The sequence below is a fragment of the Macadamia integrifolia genome, chromosome 8 (assembly GCF_013358625.1).
Source record: "Macadamia integrifolia cultivar HAES 741 chromosome 8, SCU_Mint_v3, whole genome shotgun sequence".
NCBI lineage: Eukaryota > Viridiplantae > Streptophyta > Magnoliopsida > Proteales > Proteaceae > Macadamia > Macadamia integrifolia.
Window position 1 is genome coordinate 20,432,734 of NC_056564.1, and position 27,868 is coordinate 20,460,601.

General features: G+C 37.6%; 1 protein-coding gene across 1 annotated transcript; it reads left to right on the plus strand.

Annotated features, from left to right (window-relative positions):
- The first annotated feature begins 561 nt into the window (after positions 1-561).
- Positions 562-23,127, plus strand: LOC122086356 (dolichyl-diphosphooligosaccharide--protein glycosyltransferase subunit STT3B). The gene is made up of 6 exons (XM_042655121.1): positions 562-1,776; positions 4,143-4,679; positions 8,378-8,832; positions 13,117-13,239; positions 20,600-20,659; positions 22,749-23,127. Exons 1-6 carry the CDS (start codon positions 847-849, stop codon positions 22,876-22,878), a joined length of 2,235 nt encoding a protein of 744 aa, XP_042511055.1. The 5' UTR covers positions 562-846; the 3' UTR covers positions 22,879-23,127.
- The last annotated feature ends 4,741 nt before the right edge of the window (positions 23,128-27,868 follow it).

Sequence of the window (27,868 nt, forward strand, 5' to 3'; positions counted from 1 at the left end):
CGGCCTCTTCTTATCTTATTGGGAAAATTACATGATTATCCATTTTTGGATTTCCTTTTACAAAATTACCCACAAAAAGTTTTGGTCAACAAAAATACCCAAAATTAGATTTGAGTTTACAAAATTACCCATTTAAAGTTTAAGTTAACAAAAATACTCAAAATCAGGTTTGGGTTTATAAAATTACCCACTCAAAGTTTTAATAATAAAAAAAATACATTATTATATGTGGAAGATGAAGAATCACTATTTTGGGTAGTTTTGTAAACCCAAACTCAATTTTGGGTATTTTTGATAACTTAAATTTTAAATGGATAATTTTATAAAGAAAAACTTAATTTTGGATATTTTTATTAACTGAAATTTTTGATGGGTAATTTTGTAAAGAGAAATCCAGAAGGCGGTAATCATGTAATTTTCCCTATCTTATCTGTGATTAATGCTCTTATTGAATATGAATATTCTAATCCAACAGTCGTCATTCCTCCTATACTCCCTTGGTGGACCCCATCAAATATACCTTCATCATTCTCAGGCGGAGCGGACTCTAAAACCCTTGCATAGACAAACGGAAATCATACAAAAGGGCTTTCTCTGGTTATTGGATGCTGTGATCACTTTCAAGATTCAACTTTTTCCAGCCAAAACCCGTTCAGGTCTCCATTTTTTCTCCAATTCCGATCCATTTCTTCTTAAGATCCTCGGAAATCCCACTCATTGGTACCAGATTCGCTTACTATTCTTCAGATTCAATCACTTTTCGTCTGAGTCATGGAATTCCTGCAACTTTAATCGATTCTCTGAACACCTAGGGCTTCTGCTTCTTCAAATCTAAGCCTTTTTGCCATGGGCGGAAAAACTGAATCTTTAAATGGTGTGAAATCGGGATCGACACAGACCTCAATGGGGACGGCTCAAATCGGTCTCAAGCCCGATCTTTTCAACTTCTCTCTGAAATCTTTGAAATTGAAGACCAAGCAACAAGAGCTCCTGATTCGCGTCAGCGTACTCGGCCTCATCTATATCTTGGCCTTCATCACAAGGTTGTTCAGTGTTCTTCGTTATGAGAGTATGATCCATGAGTTTGATCCTTACTTCAATTATCGAACAACGGTTTTTCTTACTGAGAAGGGATTCTATGAGTTCTGGAACTGGTTTGATTCTGAGAGTTGGTATCCGTTAGGTCGGATCATAGGAGGGACGCTTTATCCTGGTCTCATGGTTACAGCTGCTTTTATTTACTGGGTTTTAAGGTTTTTGAGGTTTGCAGTCCATATTCGTGAGGTTTGTGTTTTAACTGCTCCGTTCTTTGCTTCGAACACAACTTTAGTGGCTTATTTGTTTGGGAAGGAGATTTGGGATTCTGGGGCTGGGCTTGTAGCAGCTGCATTAATAGCCATTTGCCCAGGTTACATCTCGAGATCTGTGGCTGGTTCATATGATAACGAAGGAGTTGCAATCTTTGCATTGTTGCTCACGTTTTATCTGTTTGTTAAGGCGGTAAATACAGGGTCTCTTGCGTGGGCTCTAGCTTCAGCTTTTGGGTACTTTTACATGGTTTCTGCATGGGGTGGCTATGTATTCATCATCAATTTGATCCCTCTTTACGTATTAGTTCTTCTCATCACTGGGAGGTACTCGATGAGGTTGTATGTTGCATATAATTGCATGTACGTGCTCGGAATGCTGCTTGCGATGCAGATTAGGTTTGTTGGGTTTCAGCATGTACAGTCTGGGGAGCATATGGCGGCAATGGGTGTGTTTTTCTTAATGCAGGTTATCTCTTAGACCTATTAATATTGGTTTTCTTGGATTGTTATACCATCTAGCTCATTGCATATGAAGATTCCCCATAATTGTTGTGTTTAGAATTTGTTGTCGTATTTGATTTTCTTGATGTAAGATGTAATTGTAGTTGGACTTGCAGGGCCAAATTTTCTGTTACAATGCAAATAATGCATATTGAATTTACATTTAACTAATGCTTTATGTGGATTAAATGAATGAGCTCCCTGTTGGATTTTAGATTGGGTAATAGTTTCTTCTGCCATCGAGCCTCTATGTTGTGGAGTCTAGTGTGATTAACTACTGTGTTTATTTTGCTTCTCCTTTATTAACTTCTATATATGAGGCATTATATTGTCTTTTATATATTTTTTGCTGGTACTGATGTTTTATTTCATTGATTATGTGGAATGTGGTAGCCATTACCGTTTTTCATGTTTTATTTGCTTTGTGATTTTAGCTGTAATACAATTATTTCTTTTAATTTTCTATGTCATGGAAGTTGAAAAGAGCAAGCTTAAGGTCCTCATTCTAATTCTAATTTACTCACTTCCAGTGAGTCTGCAAAAAGAAAGCCTTTCAGTTGCCAGCAATGGATTTGGGTGATTTTTCAAACTTGTGGAATTTGTATGAGGTCAATCATATGATCCAATATGTCCTCCTAATTCTCCTCTATGCAGTTCCCATACAAGGTGTTGTCGTAGAGATGTAGCTGGGATGCACTATCAAGTACCCATGAAAAGAAAGCCATCTTGAAGTGAATATGTAGGATCTTGGTCTTCTTGCTGTAATTTCTGATATATAACAGAGAAGTCCCTGTCTGTAGCTTACCCACTCTTGATGTAATCAATAATCGTGGCATGTGCTGAAAAGGTGTGCAAGGTCAACACCTTCCTGCTCAATGTGTCAGCCACAATATTTCCTTACCTGCCTTATATTTGAGAGCAGAATGAATTTCCGCCTTCAAATAATTGAGCTTGAGGTCAATAATATATATTTATAGACTAAGGCTAGATCTGGTATGATTTCTACTGCAATTTTGAATTGGTTTAATGAAATAGTCAACAAATAGATTTTTGGTCATGAAATTGAAATTGCTTTGGGTGAATCGATCTGAAATATTTCAAGAATAAGAAATCCATTTGGTAGTTCAATTATTTAGAATAGTTTACTATATTTCTTTGGAAGAGGGTGGTGGTGGAAGGGGCAAAGGCGGGGGCGGGGGCGGGGGCGGGGGCGGGGGCGGGGGCGGGGGCCTTGGCCGGGGCAGGGCTGGGAAGGGATAGTGCTGGGGGAGGTGGCAATGGTGGTGGTGGTGGCGGTGGCATAGTGGTGGTATTGGGAGAAGAAAGGTGGTGTTTTATTTTTAAGATGAAGTTACTGTTTTACCCCTCAAATTAACCATGTGCTCATTAAATAGCAAGAGTGAAATCAATTACAATTTCAAAATTGGAACAACTCCTCAGCTATTTCAGAATTTCTATTCCATTTGATTTCGATTTCCTTGAAATAAGGTACAGAAATCAAACCAAACAATTTCAGAGATAGAAATCACCCCATTAGATTGAAATAGAAATCATGCCAAATCAGGCCTAACTCTTGGGCAAAATTAGGATCCAAAGAGGATTCTTAATTGCCAAGTCTAGACTAACTATTACTTCGACTCCAAGCTGGACTAACCGACTACTACTCAAAACTCTTCTGAACCTATTAACTGCTAATGGAAATGAAATAAATACATCTGTAAAATTATTACTGTAACCCTTAGAATATCTTCTAATGGCTAAACTACCCTTGCACAAACAGATAGCCTCTTTATGACTTGGATAATGCACTACTGATTTCCTGAATAGGTTCTTTGGCTTGAAACTCCTTTGGCTGGGTTCCGAAGTGGCTCATACTTGTCCAGCCAAGCCATTGCTGATGATGCATTACATACACTTCTTCCATTTAACTCTTCGTTGTTGTTCTTCAAAAATGCTTTGACCTATTCTATCAACATAATTGATCACATTCTTTGGTCATAAAAAAATGATGGAATGTTCAGACATAGTCGATTGATGGGGATTTAAATGTTTCAGTTCTTTCTATTTAATGTGCATTACCTTGCAAGCCAGCCTTGCTTATGTGTTCAAGTCTCATGGGACCTACTTTCCATGTAAAGGCCTCATAAGTTGCATACATTCGGCCCAGGTTGTACTGCTATTAACTGTAGTCTGATGTCTTCGTGTAGAGATGAATGGCAGAATGGGTGCTCTTTCTGTTGGAAAGTAATAATCTGCATCTTGATTAACCTTTGATAGCTGAGTTGAGTCTTTAATATTGGTGTAAAATCTAATCAATGATTTTTTGTGCAGGTGTTTTACTTCTTAGATTGGGTTAAGCACCTGCTAAGTGATAAGAAATTGTTCCAAGCCTTCTTAAGAATCACTGTGACTTGTGCCATAGGAGTGGGTGCTCTTGCTCTTGGAGTTGGCATGGCGTCTGGGTATATCTCTCCATGGACAGGCCGTTTTTACTCTTTACTTGATCCAACATATGCAAAGGATCACATTCCAATCATTGCATCTGTCTCTGAGCATCAACCAACAGCATGGTCATCTTTCATGTTTGACTTTCAAATCCTTCTCTTCCTCTTTCCTGCGGGCTTGTACTTCTGTTTCAAGCGCTTGTCCGATGCCACAATATTTGTCGTTATGTATGGCCTCACAAGCATGTATTTTGCTGGTGTGATGGTTCGGTTAATTCTTGTTGCCACACCTGCAGTATGTCTTATCAGTGCTATTGCAGTATCTGCCACAATAAAGAATTTGACTTCTTTGCTGCGCACGAAGCATAAGGTTCCGCATGGTGCTTCTGCCAAAGGAACCACTAGTGCAAAGGCTTCTTCTAAGGTGCTTACTTGCATATCTATTACTTGGAATTATGACGTCTCGTATGTCTTTCTTTATTTATGCAGTTTACTTATCTTGAATTTGTCCTAATGAAAGCTGTCTACTGTCAGAACCTCAAACTAATGTTTCAGGTCCTTATTATCTCTGTCCACTTAATTTAGTGTTCTTGCATGATATCCTTATGGTTTAAGACCTTTCGTTCTATAGTATCTTCCCCCCCCCCCCCCCCTTACTTTTCTTGGAAGTTTATCCCTTTTGTATGGGCAATGAGTTGATTTCATGGTTTGCATACCAGTCAAAAGAAGCCCCTATAAGTATGCAATTTGTGAAACCAAATAAAACCTATTTTAAAAAAATTATGAATTCCTTGAAATCCAAAATAACAAAAAATTTACAATTAATATTATTTTTTTAATTCCCCATCATTAAAAAAATAATAATAATAAAGTACTTTTTTTTTCTTTTTTTCTTTTTTCTTCTTCTTCTTCTTCTTCCTTTCCTCCTTTCTTTTTTTTTTATTTTTTTATTTTTATTTTTTACTTATGTGGATTTCATTGAAGCCATTGGCCATACATCTCATCCTCTACAACAGTTTTCATTAAAATTTCAACCCATTTTCTTATAGTTTTTCACCTTTTTTCCTTTTTTATTTTTCAATTTTCCCAAAAAATAAGAGAATACCAAAAAAAAAAAAAAAACCAGAAAAAAAAACTGAAATTCCAGTGGATCATACGTGTCATCTTCCACATTAACATATAATTAATCTGCATAGATTTCATCTTCCTCAATAACATATAATTAATCTGCACAATAATCGTGCATGTATCACAGTAGAATCAAAATTTCCTTAAAACAAAAAAAAAAATCTCAGTTTCAGGGGAAAAGTTGAAAATTCTTGCAAAAATCCATGCAAAATTACACATTTGATGCATGCATATCTGTAGTTTTTGGCCTAGGGTCTGATTCTTAACAAAATAAAAAATAAAAAACCATGACTTGAATTTACCTCAATTTGCTCAGTTCCTCTTGAATCCGAGTTTTCTTGCTGTTTTATCCCAATAACTGTGATTTGATCCTTTTATTAGAGTCAATTGTCAACTGAGATTGCTTTCCCAAGCTCAAATCCAAGTAAATCTGGCATTCAAAGACTCTTTCTGCTCTTTTGGTTTTTCCTTTTTGACATTTTTGTTTGTAGGTCATATTCTTTGTACCATGTTGTGGGGTATCTCATTGAGTACACAAAATATCAGCCCAATACGTCTAATACTGTGGCTAATCCTAACCATGTACTATCTATCCCATGGTTAGAATTGCCACATTATCATCCCACTAGGCACAAGATGGTCAGCTTATGAAAGCGGGACATTCAAATGAGTTTTACCCTATTGATAAAAAGTCGACAACTGCGAATAGTCCTTTTGGCTTTGAGATTTCTTTGATTCCTTCCACTAACCACAATATAGCCCATTAATCCTGGCCAATCAGTTGCCTTAGAAAAAATTCTGAGTTTTCCTGAGGAAGATAACTATGGTTAACTTCATCCTTTAAACATTGAGAAAAAATATCATTCTGTCCTGGTTGTCTGCTTTTTCCCTTACTACAAGCAAGCTTCTGATGCTTGTTTGAGTTTTGATATCCTCATGCTTATTTTTGTGAATTTCTCCCTTTAATCCTGTCTTGAAACTTCATTTTTTCTCTAAAGCCCACTCGAGTGGCCATGTGGTCCATCAGGAGAGGGCCCTAGGTGATACTCATCTTGGCGAGGCTAACCAGGTGAGTAAGGCACCCATAAGGTGTCATTTTCGCTAGACGATCTCCTGGCCCTATATAATTTCTTTGTATGCTTTTGTGGCATTTTATTTATTGCAATGTGTCTATGTGTGTCTTACACCATTATTTTTTACTTGTCATGCATAAATGATAAACTACATTGGATCCTCTTTCACAAGATTTTCTTTGGTCGTCAAACATTTGTTCTGTATACATGTATTACAGCATTTCAATTATCAAATATGTTAAAGACTTGAGACAAATCATTAGAACAAATTTAGTGTTTGTGGGATCAGATTGCCATGTATCAATCCACATATCAGGGAAGGGGCTGGGATCAGAAGATCCTCAGTGTCAGTGATATTTAGGCTTCACCAGGGTGACCACTATACAAACTAGGCTTCCCTGGCTTTGACAACTGTGTCAAGCTTTTCCCTTTCATCTTTTCTAATCCTGTAACTTTAATTGATTTCACCCATTAACATCTATTCATGATGCTTTATTATTTCATTCTTGAATTCTTTTGTTAAAATCCTAATGGTTTAACCCTTGACTTCTATATATGCTCTTTTCTTATGTTCTTTAATTGCTCCACTCTCTTCTAGCCGTTACCCAACCCTGTATTTTATTTGGATCTGCTTAGTAGAGGGTGCTTTTCCCCTGCCTTTCTTACATCAGCACTTTGTTCACTTCTGTTAGGCTAAGTTCTTTCCGCAAGAATTGGAGAGATATCTTAACGGCTAACCTACACACTGTCCTGAATCAAATTGGATGTTCCTAAGATATGTTAACTGCTATAAATTCTTTTCAGAAGAAGATTATCATCAATAAATATTAAATATATATGTGTGATGGGTGGGCTGAAACTTCCATTGACAAGCCTTCTACTACAATGCTCTATTATGTTCTTTGCATGAGTTTGGTTAATACTTCAGCTACTATTCTAAGGGGGAATGACAAGAGGGACCTTCCTGTTGACTACCCCTGGTGCTGTTGGGGATAAAGAATTTGCTGAACATTGATGAGAGGATGTAACATGAAGGCACCGTTTGATAACGTTTCTGCTGTTTCTGTGTCTAGAAACAACAGAAATGGTTTTTCACGTTTTCGGTAACAAAAATGGATTTTTTGGTGTTTGATAAGCCTGTTTCTCGAAACGTTTTTTGCAGACATAATGCCACTAAAAACCCTAATAGTATCATCGGATGCCCAAAAGGGAGAGAGGGTTCGGTTGCCCCTTTTAAGGTTTAACTAGTTGAGAGATTTATCAGGCATAACAGAATTTTTTTTTTCTCTCAAATTCGTTTCTAGAAACGACGAAACAAGTCCGACTTGTTTCGTCAAAGTCGTTTCTAGAATTGTAAATAGGCATAAATTTTGATTTATGTTTTTAGAAACGGGTGAAACGGAACAATTTTATCAAACGCTTTTTAGGCTGTTTCTCCGTTTTTAGGCACAAGAAAATGCAGAAGCAGTAAAAAGGAAACGTTGTCAAACGGTGCCGAAAACATATAATGAGAAAATTAGTATATTACTTGAAATATGCCTAGTTCATTGGATTCATAATTAAGTTATTCTTATTTAAGATAGGTTTCTTTCTGTAACCCTCAAACTTAGAAATATACATGTTTGCTGTGAAATATTGATACTTATTTAGTCTGGCTATATTATTTTTCCTATACATAGCAAGCTGTATTCAAACCCACAGCTTCCAGGTTGCATGCATTGATGCATGGCACCATCTGCTTGAACTTTGTTCTGGCATCATGATTAAAATTACAGATGGAATTCTTGTTTCCCTTTTTTTGTCTGGTGTCTTGTCTGATTATCTTGAATTACATAAATTATAAATACATCCTATCATTCTCTCATTTCTATAGTTCTACTGAAATTCTGTGATTAGACTCTCACATTTCTTGAATGAACAGGCTTCACTTGATCAATCCTTGCCTTTCCAAAGAAACGGTGCTATTGCTCTACTTCTAGGAGCGTTTTATTTGCTCAGCAGATATGCAATCCATTGCACCTGGGTCACATCAGAGGCATACTCTTCTCCTTCGATTGTCTTGGCTGCAAGAGGTGCCCATGGTGGAAGGGTTATTTTTGATGATTACCGTGAGGCGTACTTTTGGCTCCGCCAAAATACTCCTTCAGATGCCAAAGTGATGTCCTGGTGGGATTATGGGTATCAGATCACTGCCATGGGAAACAGAACAGTTATTGTTGACAACAACACATGGAATAATACACACATTGCTACCGTAGGACGGGCGATGTCATCTTATGAAGACGAGGCCTATGAGATTATGAGATCCCTAGATGTGGATTATGTACTGGTAGTATTTGGAGGTGTTTCTGGTTACTCTTCAGATGATATTAACAAGTAAGCATTGAAATTATTTTCACAATTGGAACTCAGCTACAGATTTGCAGTCAAACACAATAACATTCTTTATGTGCAAAATATACATTTTCTCATGCATTTTCATTTCATGATGTGAGGCTTTTAAAATTGATTATTTGAATCCTATTACTTTTAATTTTATATTTGTTTGTGAACAGAACTTTTTAAATTCAATCAGAAGTTTGTTGCTTTATACATGTAAAACTACAAACACCGTTACTGTCCATAAATCTTAAAAATTTCGACCTTTATAGTCTTCTGTCTCTATCAAGGATTAAAGTATCGGTATCGGTCGTCGTATCGGTCGGCCAAAATTAAGATACGTATCGGAGGGTATCGTATCGTATCGGAGATACGCACATAAATGGATAGGAAACACTTTTTTATACATTTTTGCATAAAAAATAGTTAAAAAAAGTTATATATAACATGTATTATGCATAAACAGTAAATTGAGAGTATTGCACTAAGAATCCAAGGTTTGTAATTGTCCCATAAATGTAAAATCCTTGTTCCCAACCTTGATTTCTACTTTAGCTAGAGAGAAAAATGGTTGGTAGCAACTTTGGAACAAAAACACCTCAAAAAATTGTGTTTTTCTAAAAAATTACCCATTTTGGCCATTTTATAACCGTATCGGTACGTATCGGTGTGTATCAGTCGACACATACCGATACACACCAATACGTACCGATACATACCGATACGTACCGAAACGTACATTTCACGTCAATTTTGAATTTTTCATAGAGTATCGGTACGTATCGGTGAGTATCGGTGCGTATCGGTGGTGTATCGGTGTGTATCATAGGATACATATCGATACATAAGGGTTTTAAAATTTTCATGTATCGTATCGGTATGTATCGTGCCGATGCCTACCGATACGGATACGTATCGGCCGATACGGCATGATACGCACCGATACTTAAAACCATGGTCTCTATAGTGAGGAACGTGGAAGAATTCTTGGGATGTAGCTTTCTTGTCTATTGATGAATGTTCATTTAAATATCATGAACATCCTAGATCAATTTGTTTGTCAACTTCTTACCTCTTCTTGTAAAAAAGGTTGGGGGGGGGGAGGTTTGCCATCTGTTGGACCAAAGCTTACAGTAACATATTCCAAATTGCCTAGATTGTTTCCTTGGTCTTACATGAACACAGTAGAGCCAAATTTCAAACTGCTGAATTTGTACTGCAGCTTTGGCCTGCCCTTGGAATGGTCAGTCAAGTTGATATCCCTTATGGTGTTAACATGTTCACTGGCTGAGATGCAAAGAATACCATTTTCTTACTGCTATGGTATTCTCAGCGGCTACTTCCACTTTTATCTCTCATTCGTGATGCAGGTGCATCTTTTTATTATTTTGTTACTAGCAATTTCTAGCATGGTTGTCAAGGCGTCACTTAGGCATCCAAGCACCTTTTGCTGGAAGGGCATCTTGGTTGTCTAGGCAAGGCCAAAGAGTGCCCGGACGCCTTCTTGGTGTCACCTTGATTTTTCCCTCCAACTCCTAGGATTGCCTAGATGCCATGGCAACTATGATTCTAGTTGACTTTGATTTACTCTTTATAATAAGTATGAGATTTATATTAATGGAAGTAAGATGGTTACCACTTTTTAGTATCTCTGTTTATCATTAGTTGTTGCATATTGTAATTAGTTTTACTATCTTTTGTCTGAATCTCAGTAGGAGTTCTGTAGAAGGCCTAAATTGTTTAATTTTGATTCTTTTAAGAATTAAGATTTATTCATTTTCTGATTAGTTGTTGACTCATGTTTACATAGGTTTGATTAGTTAAATGGCTTAAGTCTATTTTCAATTGTGAACAGATTAGAAATTGGGTTTATATGTATATCGGACCATGGGAATCGTAAAAGAGTTTAAAATTTATGAAAATCGATATCTGAAGCCAGGGTTTTTGATTAGTTCTTGCTGCTGTTCTGCTATTGCTTTGTGCTATTATTGCCAACATTTCTCTGTTAGTGCTTAAACTCAAACCTCATCTGATGTCTATAGGTTGTATTTTAATCTCGGTTGTTTCATGCATATATTGACTGTTTTAATTATCTGAGTTGAATTACTAGCTGGTTAGCTTTGTTTGGTAAAACTTCATTGGTTCTTTCTTGAGCAATTTACATCTCCCTCCCCTGTGTTTTGCTTTTAGTACACCCCACTCCCGTGCTTTCAAAAATTACGAAAACCTCCCCTGTCAGTAAAAAAAAGTCACTCCGTCATAGTTTGGCCGTTAAGATTTAATTTTTTCTTTTAAATACCCATATTACCCCTGAAGGAGTAAATTACCTATTATACCCATCGCCCAACTACATCAAACCCCTCCATCGATTCCGTTTTTCTTTTTATTCCAATTAATTGGAGTATTATGAGATCATATATTCCTTGAAGACCCGCAACTAAGGAGTATTCAAGCAGCTGTTACAGTTCCAGAAATCCAATCGGCAGCCTGTGAACAGGGTTTTCTGGGCAGACCTTCACACCTCCACAGCTTGCTGGCCTTTGCTCTGTTCGAGCCCCTGTTTTGGGGTTTCGTTCTTCATATCTGGAAGGCCACTCGACCAGCAGGCTGTGGACATTGAAGGCCTATTGAGGGTGCTACTGAGAATCTTCTGAAGATTCCAAATTTGATCACAATCAAGAAATCATCAGATCTCTCTAACCTGAATTCAGATTCAGGTATTGAAGACCACTAGAAGGCTCTTCAATCCTAGTTTCAAGGCCATCCTTGACCTGGTTTGATTGCTACAGTTTTCTCCTATTCGATCACATAAAACCAAAATTTCTGCCTAAGGTTTGATCTTCCACACCTGCAGACATACAAGGCCAGCAGTTTGGGGTCCTAATTAGTCCTATACAGACCACAATTGACCAGCATCTCATGCCCCTTTGAGCATTGGGTTGTGAGGAAACAGATTTCTCTCTAATCAGCCCTGTTTTCCAGGTTTGCTAAAGTATGTTTGTTGACCAGATCTGGACTTAGTTTTCTTCTGATTTTGGTTTGGAGCCTATTAGCAATTGGGGTTGTTTACCCAGTGTAAACCATCTTACATCTGTGAAACAGGGATTTAGTGGAGTTTAGGGTAGTGGAGTTTATTAGGGTTTAGATGTGAAGGTTTTGGATGAGGAATTGAGATGATTTGATGAATAAAATAAGAGAGAAAGAAGGAGATGGATGAAATCCCTCCATCGATTCCGTCGCCATTGACCGTGGCTGCTTGGTTCGCCGTCGTCTTCACCTGGACTCCTCATCGCCGGCGATGGAGGTGGGTGAAACTATGGTAAAAGGTTACGTATGAGAGTGGTTATGAGGGTAGGGATAAGGATAAAGGGTAAAATGGGAAAAAAATAAGTGGTTAAAAGCAAAAGGGCAAACTCGTATTTTAACACCCAAAACTAACAGTCTACTAACAGTGTTAACTGACATGGGAGGTTTTCGTAATTTTTGAAAACACAGGGGAGGGGGATGTAAATTGCTCTTCTTTCTTTAAGTTCTTGACCTCTATCTAGCCAAAAAAAAAAAAAGTTCTTGACCTCTGGCTTCTGATTCTTTAATTTTCAAGATTGGCTTGATATTGTCTTGTTGAATTTCATTAATTCATATTCATTCTTTTGATGGCCGATTAAATGAGCTGTTGAAGGCTTGGCTCCTCTTGTGGAAATTATGTCCAACCCAACTACCACTCTTAAGGCTTTGAGAAAATCTACTTTCCCTGACCCCATGGTGTGGAATCCCTTATTTTTTTGTTATGGGTAGTTTTTCTTCATTTCTCTTTTTCTCAACCCTACACTTTTCTCTTGAGAACTTACTCCATTTTCTAATTTCTGTCTCAGGTTTTAACTCTCCACCTGGCATTTGAAATCTCTTTTTAGTATAATTCTATTCTATAACCCTCATTTGTTGAGGATTTATTTATTTCCTGGGCCCACAGCTCATAGCATTATGGTTTTCCATTCCTTCTCCCAGAAATTAGTATTGGTCATTATTTTGGCGATGCTATAATTTCTGTTATTTCACCTTAATTTTTTTAGAATGTCGAGTATTGTGTTTAAAGTAATGAAAAATCTTGAAAGATGAAGTGGCCCCTCTTTTTTTTCCTTTCTTTCTTTCTTTCTTTCTTTTTTTTTTTTTTTTTTTTTTTTTTTTTTTTTTTTTTTTTTTTTTTTTTTTTTTTTTTTTTTTTAAATATATTTGGCATGTATCTGTTGTCCTCTGTCATTGATTCATTTTTTGTTGCATCAGATTCTTATGGATGGTACGGATTGGCGGTGGGGTTTTTCCTGTCATTAAGGAACCTGATTACCTTGTTAATGGCGAATACCGTGTTGACAAAGGTGCAGCACCCAAGATGCTCAACTGTCTCATGTAAGTTTTTTCACTTTGAAGACCTTTTTTTGGCGATAAAAGGTTGTCTGCTCCCTTTTGTTTTGGTATGTTCACAATAGTTTCACTTAAGCTCTTGATAAATTCATTGTTATTCAACCACACTTAAAATAATAATAATAATAATAATAATAAGAGAGGAAGAAGGGACTTGGTATACTTCATTGTTACTGATTCAGACAATGAATCTTATGATTCAAAGTGAATCAGTGCCGCAATAATTCAGACCCCTCACCCCAGCTGAGTTGTTTAGAAGAATCCTTTGAACCTATATTAGTCTTTGAGTTGGTCTGATTCAGTTGATTCTTATGGTTCCAAAAAAGCACAATGGAGTCCCTCATTGAGTTGATTCATTTGAGACTTGTCAAACTCAGTAATGCAAAATGTCCTCTTTTTAGCTCCTTCTTCCCTTCTTTAATTCTTCTGACCGCTCTCTAAGGGTTCGGGAAACCCTCTTTGCTTCTTTGACTTCCTATGAGCGAGACTTAAGGATTCTGGGTTTTTCTTGTTTAGAAATCAATGAGAATCTCATACAGCATTGGCATTGATATATTAGCTGCCGAATTGTCAGTACCTGATTTTGAGTTAGTTCGGCTGCTTTAAATTAGATGAATAATAACTTCTTTCTTTATTTTTTATTATTCAGTATTTTCCCCTATTTTTGGAGAATTCTTATGAATCCTTTCTCAATGCGACTTCCAATTAAGATTCAGTGAGACCTCATCGAGATTCTATATTAGTTTCATTATTAACATTTCGCTTTTTCTTGGGTTAGACGTTATTAACATTACCAGGGAAAAAACTATGTGAATAGTAGTAGTGTGACAAAGTTATTGTCTCTCTTTTCAAAATAATCTTTCAAAAAAATTTTTTTTTTTAATATTTGAAAATACTAGATTTGGTATGTGCTTTTTTGCATTTAGATTATTTATGGGCTGTTAGAAAAAAAAAAAAAAAAAAAAAAAATTGGCAGGTAAAAAACGAATAATTCCCGTTGGGCTAAAGTATATATGAAATTTTGTACCTATAAGCAGGCATTAGAAACTTGGTATAGACCTGATCTTATTATTAAACAAATACAAAATTAAGACCTAAACCACTGGGGTAGAGTTTATCATGCAATCAGGTAAGTAGGTATGCATTGAGCAACCTGAATGGGAAAGATAAACTGTCATGAAAAGAAAAGTTAATATGTTCTTATAAAACAATTTTTGCATAAAATATATTGATTGTTAATTATTATATTTCAGATTCTAGGGTCAACTACATTTAAACTCGATTTATTTTATATATAAATGACATAAAAGGGTATCATAAATTGTAGAGTTTTGCTCAAACTTAAGTAATTATGTTGCATAACTCATAGTAATTGATGATCCCATTTTAAAAAGGAAAATGTTTGCAGATTGTGGGAGGGGCAAATTTATGCAGCTTGCAGCTTACTCCCTGCTTCGCAGGAGAGGCTGTTTCCAAGAATTGATAATCCCATTTGTAACATATTACGTAATGCTCAAAGAAAAATTACAACAACAATAACAACTCAGCCTAACATATTAATTAATTCTCAAGGAAAAATGGGGTTGGCTACATGGAACTTTGCTTTCCAATCAGTTCTATTCAATTGCTACTTGATATAATGTCTAAGCTATACATGTTTTTCCTCACTACTTTTCAAGGAAAAATTACATAGAAGGCTGTAAGTTTTTTAGCAAAATCAGCAGCAAAATTCGACCTCTCTGATCCAATAGTGACCTGGCCAGCATTAATTCAGATGGAGTTGGAAAAGGATGCTCTTAGTCGTCCCCGTTTCAGATTTTTCTAGTTTCCCAGGTTGAGCTCCCCTTCTCCTCCCTGCTGATGGCAATGCTGAAGGTGGGGTTGGATCTTTGCGGTGCTCTCCCTGTTCTTTTTGGCCTTTGGGCCGTATCAGATTTTTCCTGCCATTTTTTAATTCTTAATATAATTCTGATTTCTAGCGAAAAAAAAAAGGCTGTAAATTTTTGTTTTTCTTTTGAAAGTATATACTTGATGAAGTAGAAGTTTGGGGATGATTTGGACATTTCATAGTGAATGATCAAACCATAAATTATCTGTTGATACAAAAGATATAGTATATATGTTCATATTACAGTCCAGTAACCTCTTTCTCTTATGGATAAACCGATGGAACGAGGTCTCTACGCTTGTGACCTGAACTTATTCATAATGCGCGTTACATGCTCCTATACTTCCTTCTATTAGTATAACTTTTTAATATTTTTTGCACCGCAGCTGACAGGAGATTGAAAGCCCGAGTTCAACCTCAATGTAGTGAGTTTTGAGACGTGTAGGTAATTGAATAGTGCATTCCCAAAAATTTCTATCCATTGGTAACTCAGAGCAGAGGAAGAGGGTGGGAGGTGACCTAGAATAGAGCTGATCCAGGTAGTGCAACATCCTTTTGTGCTTAATGTTTGGTAGGAGCTGAGCATACACTAGAATCACGCATAATGAAGCAGTCGAGGGGTAGGGAGGGAGCTTGATGGGGTAGCCTTAGGGAAGAGAGGGAAAATCGCATAAAGTGGGGGAAGGGATCACACCAACGTACAAGTTCACTAATTCTAAAATAAAATTCACTCTAAAAATCAAACATTGAGTTTATGCAAGTATATAAAGGAAAAATAATAAAACTCCTACTTAGACAACACTAAAACTGACTCCTACTTCATACGTATCCTACCCAAAACAAACTTGAGAAAAATAAAAGACTTAGAAAATAAAAGTCTTAATATTAAACTAAACTACTTCCAACCCTTATTGGACCAAAAAACTGGGTTGGACCTGTTCTTCTTGGCCCTTGGCTTCTACAGCCGGTCATGCTGGTCCAACCAGGTAAATCCCATTGTATCTACATCAGCTCTCTCCTTCTAAAAAGAACTCAACTCTGTCGAGTTTGGATGTGGTCCAAGAATGTTAGAGTCGATGCGCTTGATGAGAAAAGTACCAATTGTCCTCTTGAGCTTGAGGGGGAAGATCATTTGTTGGAAGGAACTTCATCTCAAGGCCACCATGCTGAAAAGAATATGTATTCTCATATCCACAGTGTTTGGCTTTCTTGTCGAATAACCATGGGCGCCCTAGAAGAATGAGACAAACTTTCAGAGGGAGAACATCACACTTAACCTGATCAATTAGTTCACCAATGGAATACGTGAGCAAACACCTTTCATGAATTTTCAGATTATTGTTGTTCACCCCCTAACCTTGTAGGGGTTCAGATGAGGCTCAATTTTTAGACCCAACTTGCGAACAACATCTTTAGCAACAACATTGGTATAACTGCTGGGGTCAATCACCATATTACACCAATTGTCATTGCATCGCACCTTGGTCTGAAAGATACTGTTACGGCGCCAATCGTCTTCCTCGGGAATCTTCTGTGTAGTCAAAAGAGGACGGATCACATAGAACGGTTGAGACTCACCATCACTGTTGCCATCATTGATCTCATTAGGCTCAAAATCACATTCAGGCTCCAGATTTATTATTCATGTTTTCGATTGCTCTTCTGGTGCATAGGGTATAAAATTGTCCTTGTCAATGTGGGCCAACAACCGGTTAAGACATTGATTAGCTCTATGCTCGTACCCCTTGCATGAGAAACATTGAATAGCCTCCTTTGGAAATACTGAGTTCTCGTCATAACCACGCTGAGGTGAGGAGTATGGATGATTAGGCCGTGAAGATGACATGTCTGAATCACGACGAGATGGAGAATACGGTCGGCTAGGTCGTGAAGATGCCATAGATGAAGCAATAGCATGTGGTCTACTGATTGACTTTTCTTGTGGAGAAGACTGTGGTTGAATAGAACTAAGAACTTTAGGAAAAACATATGTAAATGGCCTCCGATTGTATTGATGTTTCAAACTCTCCTCAACCTGATATGCTACCTGGATAGCATCTTCCATTGTAGACAGTCGCTAGAGGCAAGGGCAGCACTAAGTTGAGGGTGCGAACCATTGTGGAATTATGCCACCAATACTTTTTCATCCGACTCAAAATCCGAATGAGTAACCAAATAATGGAACCTAGCAACATATTCTTCCACGGTCAAATTCTCCTATTTCAACTATGCAAACCTGAGATGCATGCGTTGCTTGTAATCAGAAGGCAAGAATCTCCGGTTCATGACTTCATGCATTTCAGCCCAAGTAGTGACTAAACCAATGCCTCAGGTTCGGTTTTGTTGTTGTTGCATGATCCACTAGACTCGGGCCGTGCCTTTCAGTTTGGCCTTTGCAAATAGGATCTTTCGGGCCTCAGTCAACCCGTACTATCTAAAGAATGTCTCTAAGCTGTGAATCCATTCAAGGTACAGTTGTGGATTATTGTCTCCATAAAAATCAAGGACATCCAATTTTATTGCTCTTTCTGCTCCATCATTATATCTACCAGTTCCATGTGGTGGTGGTGGTGGTGTATGATGTGGTGGTGGATCCTGTGGAACAGTGTTGGAAGAATCTCTAGATTGAATGTGACTCTTTCCTCTATCTGCTGCCTCCAAACGATTATTAGAAGCTTGCATGGATTACATCATTGTCTTAAGGGAAGTGACAATGGTAATGAGAGCTTCAAATTTTGCATCAGTTTCTCCCTTATAGGAGTTCAGCTGTTGAACTTCACTATTGGCTACCATGGTGGAGATAGACAAGATTGCACTCAGGTATGATGGCAAAATAGTAAATAAAGGATGCACTCATGTATGATGGCAAAATAGTAAATAAAGGAGGTTTAAACAACAATGGCAGAATGGATAATTCTTGAAACTAAATTTAAACCACAAAGGGGGTATCATGTCTGGGGCAAGGGTCTAATTGTAAATAAGGACAAATATGGGGTAAGAGGAATAAAGGTTGAAGGGAGGGGGGTAGTGTGGGAAATAAACAAAATTAAGATGGGGTAATTCTGGAAGTTCAAAAGTTTTAAGAATAAAGGAGGAAACAAAAGAGATTGTGGTTGGGGTTACCAACAGAGGAGTCCTTATCCTTCTTGGAGATGGAAACCAGCTATGGAAATCCTTCGACCGAGGAATCTGGCTCGTGAGGGGGTGTTGGAGGTACGTCTCTCTCTTTTCTCGCCGTCTCTTCTGAACTTCTTCTTCTTCTATTTTCTGAACTTATTCTTTCTCTTCTTCTTTTATTCTTTTCTTCTCTGCTCCTCTTCTTCTTTTCTTCTTCTATATTCTACTTCTGTCTTCTTCGTCTGTTTTTTTTATTCTTTGTCGCCACTGGCAGAACCCAGGGACGACGATCTTCTTTGTTGCTTTTTTTTTGGCTGTTGGAACCCTAAAAAGTGCTCGATTGCAGGAACTTGGGAGAGAGGAGGGTGGTAAGTCCAGGGGGATCGATTCTGTCCAGAGAAGACATAATCGATATTTTTTTTTTTTTTTTTTTTTGTGGTTGTTCTCAGTCTCGGTGGAACCGAAACAGAGAATGGGGAAGGGAAGAAGGGGAATGAGGACCTTTGGCTCTGATACCAAATTGATGTGGTAGTCTTAGGGAAGAGAGGGAAAATCGCATAAAGAGGGAGAAGGGATCACACCAACGCACAAGTTCACTAATTCTAAAATAAAATTCACTCTAAAAATCAAACATTGAGTTTATGCAAGTATATAAAGGAAAAATAATAAAACTCTTACTTAGACTCTAACACTAAAACTGACTCCTACTTCATACGTATCTTACCCAAAACAAACTTGAGAAAAATAATGGACTTAGAAAATAAAAGTCTTAATATTAAACTAAACTACTTCCAATCCTTGTTGGACCAAAAACCTGTGTTGGACCGGTTCTTCTTGGCCCTTGGCTTCCACAGCCAGTCATGCTGGTCCAACAAGGTAAATGCCCTTGTATCTACATCAGAACCGCTAGGGATGTTTGAAACTAAAGTTTAGCATCTGGATCTTTCTACAGATAGTTAGCGCTATTCTCTTAACGCTTTTCTAAAGCTATTTCTAATATTCTATAGCTATTTCCTTCTTCCTTCCCCTTCAGAACCAACCCACAAGAAACAACCTGTGCTTTATTAGCACAGTGCTGCTATATAGGGCTCAAATGAGCGAGCGATACCGCGAATAGCAGCCCCTTCCCGGATTTCATCTCCTAGCGCACCATTAGACTTCTGCTCCTAGTGCGCCTATGCTAATGGAGGTAATAGTGCACATACTACTCCACTCCTACTGTCCTTCCACATACCTTTCCACACCGCAGTCCTCCTCCTCTTCCTTCCCCTCCCCCCACGCTTCTTTAGGCTGAAAGGCCCTATAATGCACTCTCAATCTATGGATCAAGGGCTTCTATTCTTCTGGTTTTAGAAACACCCCTCCCCAAAAGAAAAAAAACCTGGGAATAAAGAAAGTCCCCTCTTGCTCTAGAAACTGTCTTTTTTCCAGTACCATATGATCCTTCGGTGGATTTGCATGCATATGCGTTTTGTGTATGCTAATTCTGATGCTTCACCAGCATCTATTTTTTAAGATTTGGCTTAAGATCCGGAATAAACTTTATCCAGTTTCTACTGAAACCATAAGTTTTTTATGCCATATTAGAAGTCGAAACAAGGGAACCGAAGCTTCCTTTCCCGAAGGAGCATCTCCCGAAGCGGCTAAAGCCTCATTCATACCTTTGGGGAATAGAAAGAGAGGCTGCTTGCGTTAACTTAAAAGAGGGAAGAAGCGCCCTAATTCCATATCCACCTGACATAAGCGACCCAAACAGGCAAATGGGGCAGGAAACCTATCCTAAACAATTGACAAGTCGTTTTGTCAAAAAAAGGGTCACACTCTGCGTATGGATGACTCATTTAGGAATCTAGAACCATCTCCAAGTACCTTTCTCTACCACATGCGAGCTAAGTGCCCTATTAGGATCCCTAGACAAGCCTTCATTAGGATCTGTACTAGCGTTCTCTAATTAAATCTCCACAGATGCCTTTTGGAACCTAATAACGTGATAGACAAAATTAAATAACAGGATACTAAAGTTATAAATATAAACTTAAAAAATGGTGAAAAACACGAATGAAAGAGTAATTCAGTCAATCATTTGTAATCGAACCTCGATAACATGGCACAAAAATTAGATGCAAAAAAAAAGGGAATATAGTAATTTCATCCATTTAGACCAATTGTAGATGTAGAATCCAAGCAGTAGAATCCCCATTGTTTGTTGTTTATTTATGTTTCTGTTTTTTTTAATATCATGATTCATGTATCTATAATATTCTTTAATTCTACTTACATATTCTTGAACCATCAAGAACCATGTTCATTTTAATGCAATCAATCTTTGGTGGTGATTAGGTACAAGCTTTGCTACTATCGATTTGGAGAGCTTATGACAGAGTATGGAAAACCTCCTGGGTAAGTGTTAGTCATTTCTGTTTCTATCCTTATAATTTTTGGGAGAGGTCTCTCTAAGCCTACAAGCTAGGCTACGGCCAGACACATTTGATTATTATTATTTTTTTTATTTCCAAAGTAAAATGAATTAAAAAATTGAATGCGTCTTCTCAGAGAACCCTTGCCCCTTTTTTAACCTTTAATTTAGCAGTAGGAAATCCTAGAAATTCATCATTGGGAAAAAATGAATAAAAGAAAGTAATTTCCCTTCAAGATGGGAAATATACAATAAATCATTAAAGCATAGGAGGATAAAGCACAGAAAGATATGGAACCATTTGGGTTATTGAAGTCGGGGAAACCGAAGATTAATTTGTAAAGAGTTATGCGATTGTCCTTGGTTGTACATTTAGCAAGTTCATCACTCCTGCTAGTATAATTAGGATCAGCGAACTAGCTGGGCTACCAGCAGACTATGTTACCCAGATTTACCCATACAGGCCATACCCTCGCCAATTCTCTCTCCACGGGCCAAATCGTCCGTCCATGTGTGAACTTGGATTAGGCCTTTGGCATTGGTGCAGGATGGATTCAGGAGGGATTTACCTTCTGCTAAATCTTCCCTTCAACAGAGGGGAGAAGACAGCATGGTAGCTGAGGGAGGAGGTGGAGGAATCTCTTCTCACCAGCTTTACTCTCGTATTCCAAGACGGAATCTCTTCTCACCCTCTTTTCTCTCATAATCCACTGTTTAACAGCTCCCCCCCCCTCTTCCCCTCATCCCTAATAAATTACAATTGATGGTCTATGGATGTAGGGCCTATGGCTGAGGCTATGGACCCTGTTTATATACTCTTATTCTGGGAATCTTCTATGGTTTGCCAATTTGATATTAGTCCATGGTCCACAGTTGAAGCTACCGGTCCTATTTGAAAACTTATATTCTGGAAGCTTCATTAACTCTCATAAAATAATTCTGAAAAAAAAAATAATTCATGATCCTCTTTAGGAGGCTTCCAAAACAGGTCAGCATTTTGAGCCACGAGGATAGTTAGGTTTGGCCATCTGACTGTTGGATTAGTTTTACACCTTATGAATTGGCCACATGTCAAATTGCAAGTCAAATTCAATCAACTATCCTCCAATGTATGTCCATGCATCCTTGTATTTTTGTAAACTTTCATGTATGGCCATTCACCTTCCCATAATCCCTAGATTGTCAAAGGTTTATTTTGTCGCTTGACAAACTCCAGCAAAACTTGACATGTACAAAACTTGACATGTAGGCAAGGGACCTAAGGGTCTACCCTATCCACAAAATTTGTGCCCCATCTAATCTGCCACGTGACAGATATTTGGGTATTTTTGAAAAGGCTTACAAAATTGACTTGTGGTTTTGCCCATTTAGAAATTTTTATAAATCTGTATATTCCCGAAGTCCCCAGAATCTTATCTTTTAGAATTTGCCAAGCCCGATGAGTCTGATACCCAGTATATCTGTAGCCTGGCACCCACACCCACAGCCACATCCTGGTAATGTGAGCCTGTCATTTCCTAAGCAATGTGGACAGTTGCTGCTTGCCAGCTGATACTTGGTTCATCCTAGGATAATCCCTAATGCGGGTGTCTATCTTTTTCTTGCCCATGTATTTGCAAGTGTGAAGCAGCAGGAAATGTTTACAAACTCTTTATTAGTGTTCAGTTTCTAGCCGGTTATGTTTCATTTATTTTAGTGTTTTATAACTTAGGTAAGGCCTCAATGAGCCAAAGAAACTGTTATCAATCGGTTTTATCTTCCTTTTAGAAACAAGGATGATAAGGTCCACTGAGCCATTTCAGTTGTCTGAGGAATACTGAAAGCCTATCCCTTATATATACTTTCATGTTCACGTGCACACATACACAACAAACAAATTTACTGTCCTAAGATTGGATGGTTGCTTGTTGATTATAAGAGAAATTGATTCTGGAGGGGAGGTGAGTGCTTTTGAGGAGAAAGTTTCAAGTTTTTGAGCTTTTTTTGTGTACCCGAATTGGGTACCCAAGAGTCCATGACTCTGGTATTATTATAACATATTCATTTATTTACCTTTGCTGATGGATTTTGCAGGTATGATCGTGCTAGGGGTGTTGAAATTGGAAACAAGGATGTGAAACTTCAGTACTTGGAGGAGGCATTCACAACATCCAACTGGATTGTTCGGATTTACAAAGTCAAACCACCCAATAATAGGTGGTGAGAGATATCTTTCTCTCTCTCGCCGTTATTTATCTGGTACATATATGGCGGCACAAAAGCAACAATTTAAATGAATGAGCTTTAATTTTTGAAAGTGCTAACTAAATTTCTAGTAGTGAAACTCAAGTGAGTAGAGTAAGATATTTATCATGTTCAAGGCTCTCTTTAGAAATTCTTAGTCGATCTCGTAATTCTTGTAGGATCAATCCCAGTGGTTAGCAGAAAATTAATCTTAAACTGTTACTCCAAAGTGATGATTACTGAATCACATCATGTGACTGACAATCATGCAATTTCTGTACTGACATAGACATAGGTTAACTCCTCCTTAACATTTGTCTGTGGAGATGAATCAGATGAAAAGGCCTACTCCAGGTTCTTGCATGTAGTTCTCTTTTCGGTCTTCTTTACCGAGCGACAGATCGTGATTAATCCTTTGATAAGAATGATGGAGAAATTGTACCAGAAGAAAACTCTGTATTCAACTTGAAGTATCTCCTCTGGTTCATTTGAAGTTTGAACCAAGTTAATGTGACCATTGCCTTGTTCAAGGATCAGAGTGATAGGGTTACTGTGAAATCAGCATGGCCTATTAACCTCTGTAAGCTAAGAAATTTCCGTGTTCTGCATGTGCTGGCTCAAGGAGCCTGTTGATCAACCTGAGTGATCTGGCTGATTCTGTTACTCGTTGTGTTGGAAGGTGGCAAGGGCTGACTAGGGGTGGGGGGAATGAAAGGCATTTTCTGGTCCCCCCTTGGCGGTTGGGGTGCTTGTGGGGTGGGGTGCCCCCACAATGAAACGAGGGAATGAAAGGCCCCTTTGCGTTGGATGCTCGCTACCCATGCTTGGAGGAAATTTTGGGCATGCAACCCAATAGATATATAAGTGTGCTGTGCTCTAACTAGTATGATGCATTTTTCCATTTCTTGGATTTTGAAATCCTTATATTGCTGCCTGGAAAACTCCGTTAAGGGTGAAACTTGACATGTAATTAGGGGACTTGACAAATATACTTGAAAAAAAGTTGGTTCTTGTTTAGCAATAGGAAGAAAGATATTAGTGTTTGCCATGCCCAGAGAGCCCCTGCCCCCCTGAAAATAAGGGTCGGTTTGGGTTTGGGGGACGAAGATCTTTTGTTTCATGGTAGCTTACTCCAGCCCCCTTATGAAACTTCCATTATTGGGTTAGTCACACTTCACATATTTCTAGCGAATTACATGGCATCATCAAATGATACAAGTCTTGGATAAGAATCTACAATGCACTAGAACGCCTTTGTTGACAATCTTTTACTCTGACAACATTTATGGTTCCTCGAACAATGTGATATCTCACACCAGGAATAGGCCGTGTTGCAGACTGGTACTGTTCCTCCTCCCTTGGCAATATTACGAGGTGAAAGGTGAATATGAAGAGAAGTGCTCTCTCATAGGTTATGATCTTGTGGCCTGTGTTGTAAAACCTGCTTGACATGAGCATGACTATTGTTGTAGACTGCCATCTACAGATATTTCCTGCATACTGCTAGTATAGATTCACCTTCGTTAATCTTAATAATACTAGCCGCAGCTAGTCTGCCTTTTGTCCCTTGAAGTCAGCATCACAGAATATGGTTACACCATTGGGATCACAGTTGCAGTGTGTTCTGTTTGGTTATACGGGAAAATTTACAAGCCTAAAAAGGTATACTTTTGTATTCACTACTCAACATGATGGTGTAAATCACTTAAATTTCAAACCTAAAATGTATGATTTTTTTAAAATGTAATTTTTGTTTTACTTTTCAAACTCAAGGGATTTGGATGCAAAGTAAAATTGAATAATCAAATTTAGAATGATTTAGAGTTAGAGGCATTATTATATAGGGTAACGATTACAAAAAATTTCTTTTTTAAGATTGGAATTTTCACCTTCATAACAACCAAATGAGTGAATATTATTTATTTATCTTGGAATTAATATTAGCTATGTTTGGTTTTAAATTCGCTATCCAAAGACCATTGAGAACTAAGGAAATAATAGATTAAAAAAAAAAAAATTACTTTTCTTTTCCAACAAAAAGAGAGGGATTGACTACTCGGAAAATGAAATCTTTGACACAATCTATGAAATATCCGGTTGAAAAATCACAGTGCAAGAACAAGTATTTCGTTATTGTGTAGAGTACATTAATCTTCTGAAATAACCTAGAGGGGGGTGAATAGGTTATTCTAGTGGAAATTAACTCTTTTCGATGTATAGGTCCCAAGTGTGATTGCAAGTTAAAAATGATGCGGAATAAATAAAATAAGCACAATCACACAACACAAGATTTATAGCGGTTCGACTCAATCCGAGTCTAATCCACTCCCTACAAGAATCCTTTTGTAAGGTATTCTACTAGTTCTCCCTTTCAGTACGGTAGGTAGGGAAGAAAACCTTTACAATCTTTTTCACGGATAAGAGTATACTTACAAATCTCTTTTACAGGCAGAGAGGCACCTTTACAATCTCCTTTGCAGGTAGAGAGGCACCTTACAATCTCCTTTAAGGTATAGAGACACCTTACACTTTTTTAAGGATAAGAGGATACTTACAATCTCTTAAAGATGAGAGGGTCCTTACACAAGCCTAAGTACAGTCTAGACTTAATGTAAAATAGAAAATGGAGAAGTGGAATAAAAGAGAATTACCTCTAGTGTGGTACAAATGAAATATGCAATGATGATAGAATGAATGCACCTTTTGAAGTTTCTTGATGCTTGTAATGTAAATGCCAAGATGTAGATGAAGATTTGTAGATGGTTTTGAATTCCTCTTGAATGAAAAATAAAGAACTTGAACTCGAGAGATGGTGTAGACCAATTTTCACTTCTAATGCTCAAATAATGCTTATCTAAAGTTGAGATTAATTGTTAATTAATGAGTAGCATTAGAGATATTTATAGGTGAGCTTAGGAGAGCATTGTAGGCAGTAAATTTCACTTAAAAGGTCATATTCTGGGTCCGCCGGTTGACCGCCATCAGTAGCCGGTCGACCGCCAAGAGCCGTTGAGGCAAAATATAGCCGTTGGGGCACTTCCAGGCAGTCACTGGTCGATCAGGATTTTTTACCGATCGACCGTCTATGGTCTCGGACAGTTTCGATTGACCGGGGCTTCCAGCCGGTCGACTGCCAACATGACAGACTGTTTTGACAGAATGTTGTCATACTGACTAGTCGTCAGTGTTTTGATCATAACTTTTTGGTCCGACCTCGGAATGACTTAAAATCAGTTGTGTTAAAATCGTGACTCGATTTCCTACAACTTCTATGAGGGTTTCATCTCCTAATACCGACTCTAAGATTATTCAAAATACCCTTAAGTCAGGTTAATGTGGTTTTCACATAATTTCACTATAACACATTTTTCCTAATATGTTCCTCACCACTTAGAGGCTCTCCATACTTGGTCAAGGTATGCTCTATGGTCATTCTAGTATGATGCAATGCACATGCACGTGGTGAGTGCATATATATATATATATATATATGTGTGGAAGTTACAAATTACATTAAAATTAACCAATCTATCCTAGTGGTCTTCTTCTTCACTTGAACCTTCCACTCTTTGAAACTTATCTTCTTTTCTTCTTGTTTGCAATTTCATGTCTTTAAGCTTCATGTCTTGACATCTTGAAGCTTAAATTCTTATGATATCTTCTTCAAACATTGATGCCAACTTGTTGATACTCTTCATTTGATGACTTCAATCTTCATTTCTTCATTTCATTCACCAAATTCGATCTTTGATATGAAGTCTCTACAAAACAATACTTGAAGGAAAATTGTGAAATACCTTCATATGTTTGTTATCATCAAAACCAACTATAGGAGTGTGGGCATATCCCTAACATCTTCTTCCTTTAGGACTTTTCTTAATTTACAATCGGTTGCAAGACCAACTTAAATTTTGGGTGAATTTTGAGCTTCGATAAAGACTTCCATGCATTAGATCCATGGATGTTGGTATTAAATGAGTATATTTTGGTTGATCAAATAGTGATCTGCAGTTTTTTCAGAGTTGAGGACACCTGATTTGATAACGATGTTATTAATTGATCCGGTACTAAGTTCCTGGTCAGAGGTTTTGCTAAAATAGCATCTGCAACATTCTTAAGAAAAATTAAGTTCAGATTCCACTCCCCATTAGCTATGAGGTCTTTGCCTGAAGAAAACAAGGGGTGTGGATGAAATGATTGGAGAACACGAAACGCTTTGTATTTTGGAATCCAAGGATCTTTCCAAATGTGGATATTTTGTCCATTGCGCATCCTAGGCACTATTCCGGTCACACCTAAAGCAATGGTTCACTGGCCTTTAATGTCCTCAATTGTATTGAACTTGGCACAGAAGAAAGATGATTCCACAGAGAATATAAAAACCATATGTTGATTCCACCCATTGAAATGGGAATAGATCTGTACAACTTTTCTGTAGGCAAGAGCAAGTTGGTCATCATAATCTTTACCATGACACAAGTATTTGGCAACAGAAGTTGATAAAAGCCAAATCAGCAAGACTTGGAATTGGCAGCTCAATAATGGATCTGCAACTCTAGAAATTGTATCCTCATTGATTAAAGCATTTACACCATACAAACATTTTCATGAGCCCTTATAAGGCCATTGTCAGAAGTCAGTATCTTACTATACAAAACAGTAACATTCGGTCGAAATAAGTCAACATATTCCCAGATTTGTTTTTATTGCTCTGGAAAAATAGACTTCTGGAATCACTTCCTTCTATCAAAGGTTCGACCTATCAATCACACAAACAGGCTAAAAGAATATCAAAACTCTTCCAATGATGAGCTAGTAACCTCACACAAAAGTCTCTGTTTTCTTCCTTCTGCTTGAGTATACAATTTTGCAAGATCATTTCCTATCATCGATAGCTCCACCTTACTATCACATGAACAGCATCAAACATTTCTGTTCGAATTTTAGATATTTTCCCTGGGAAGCTACAA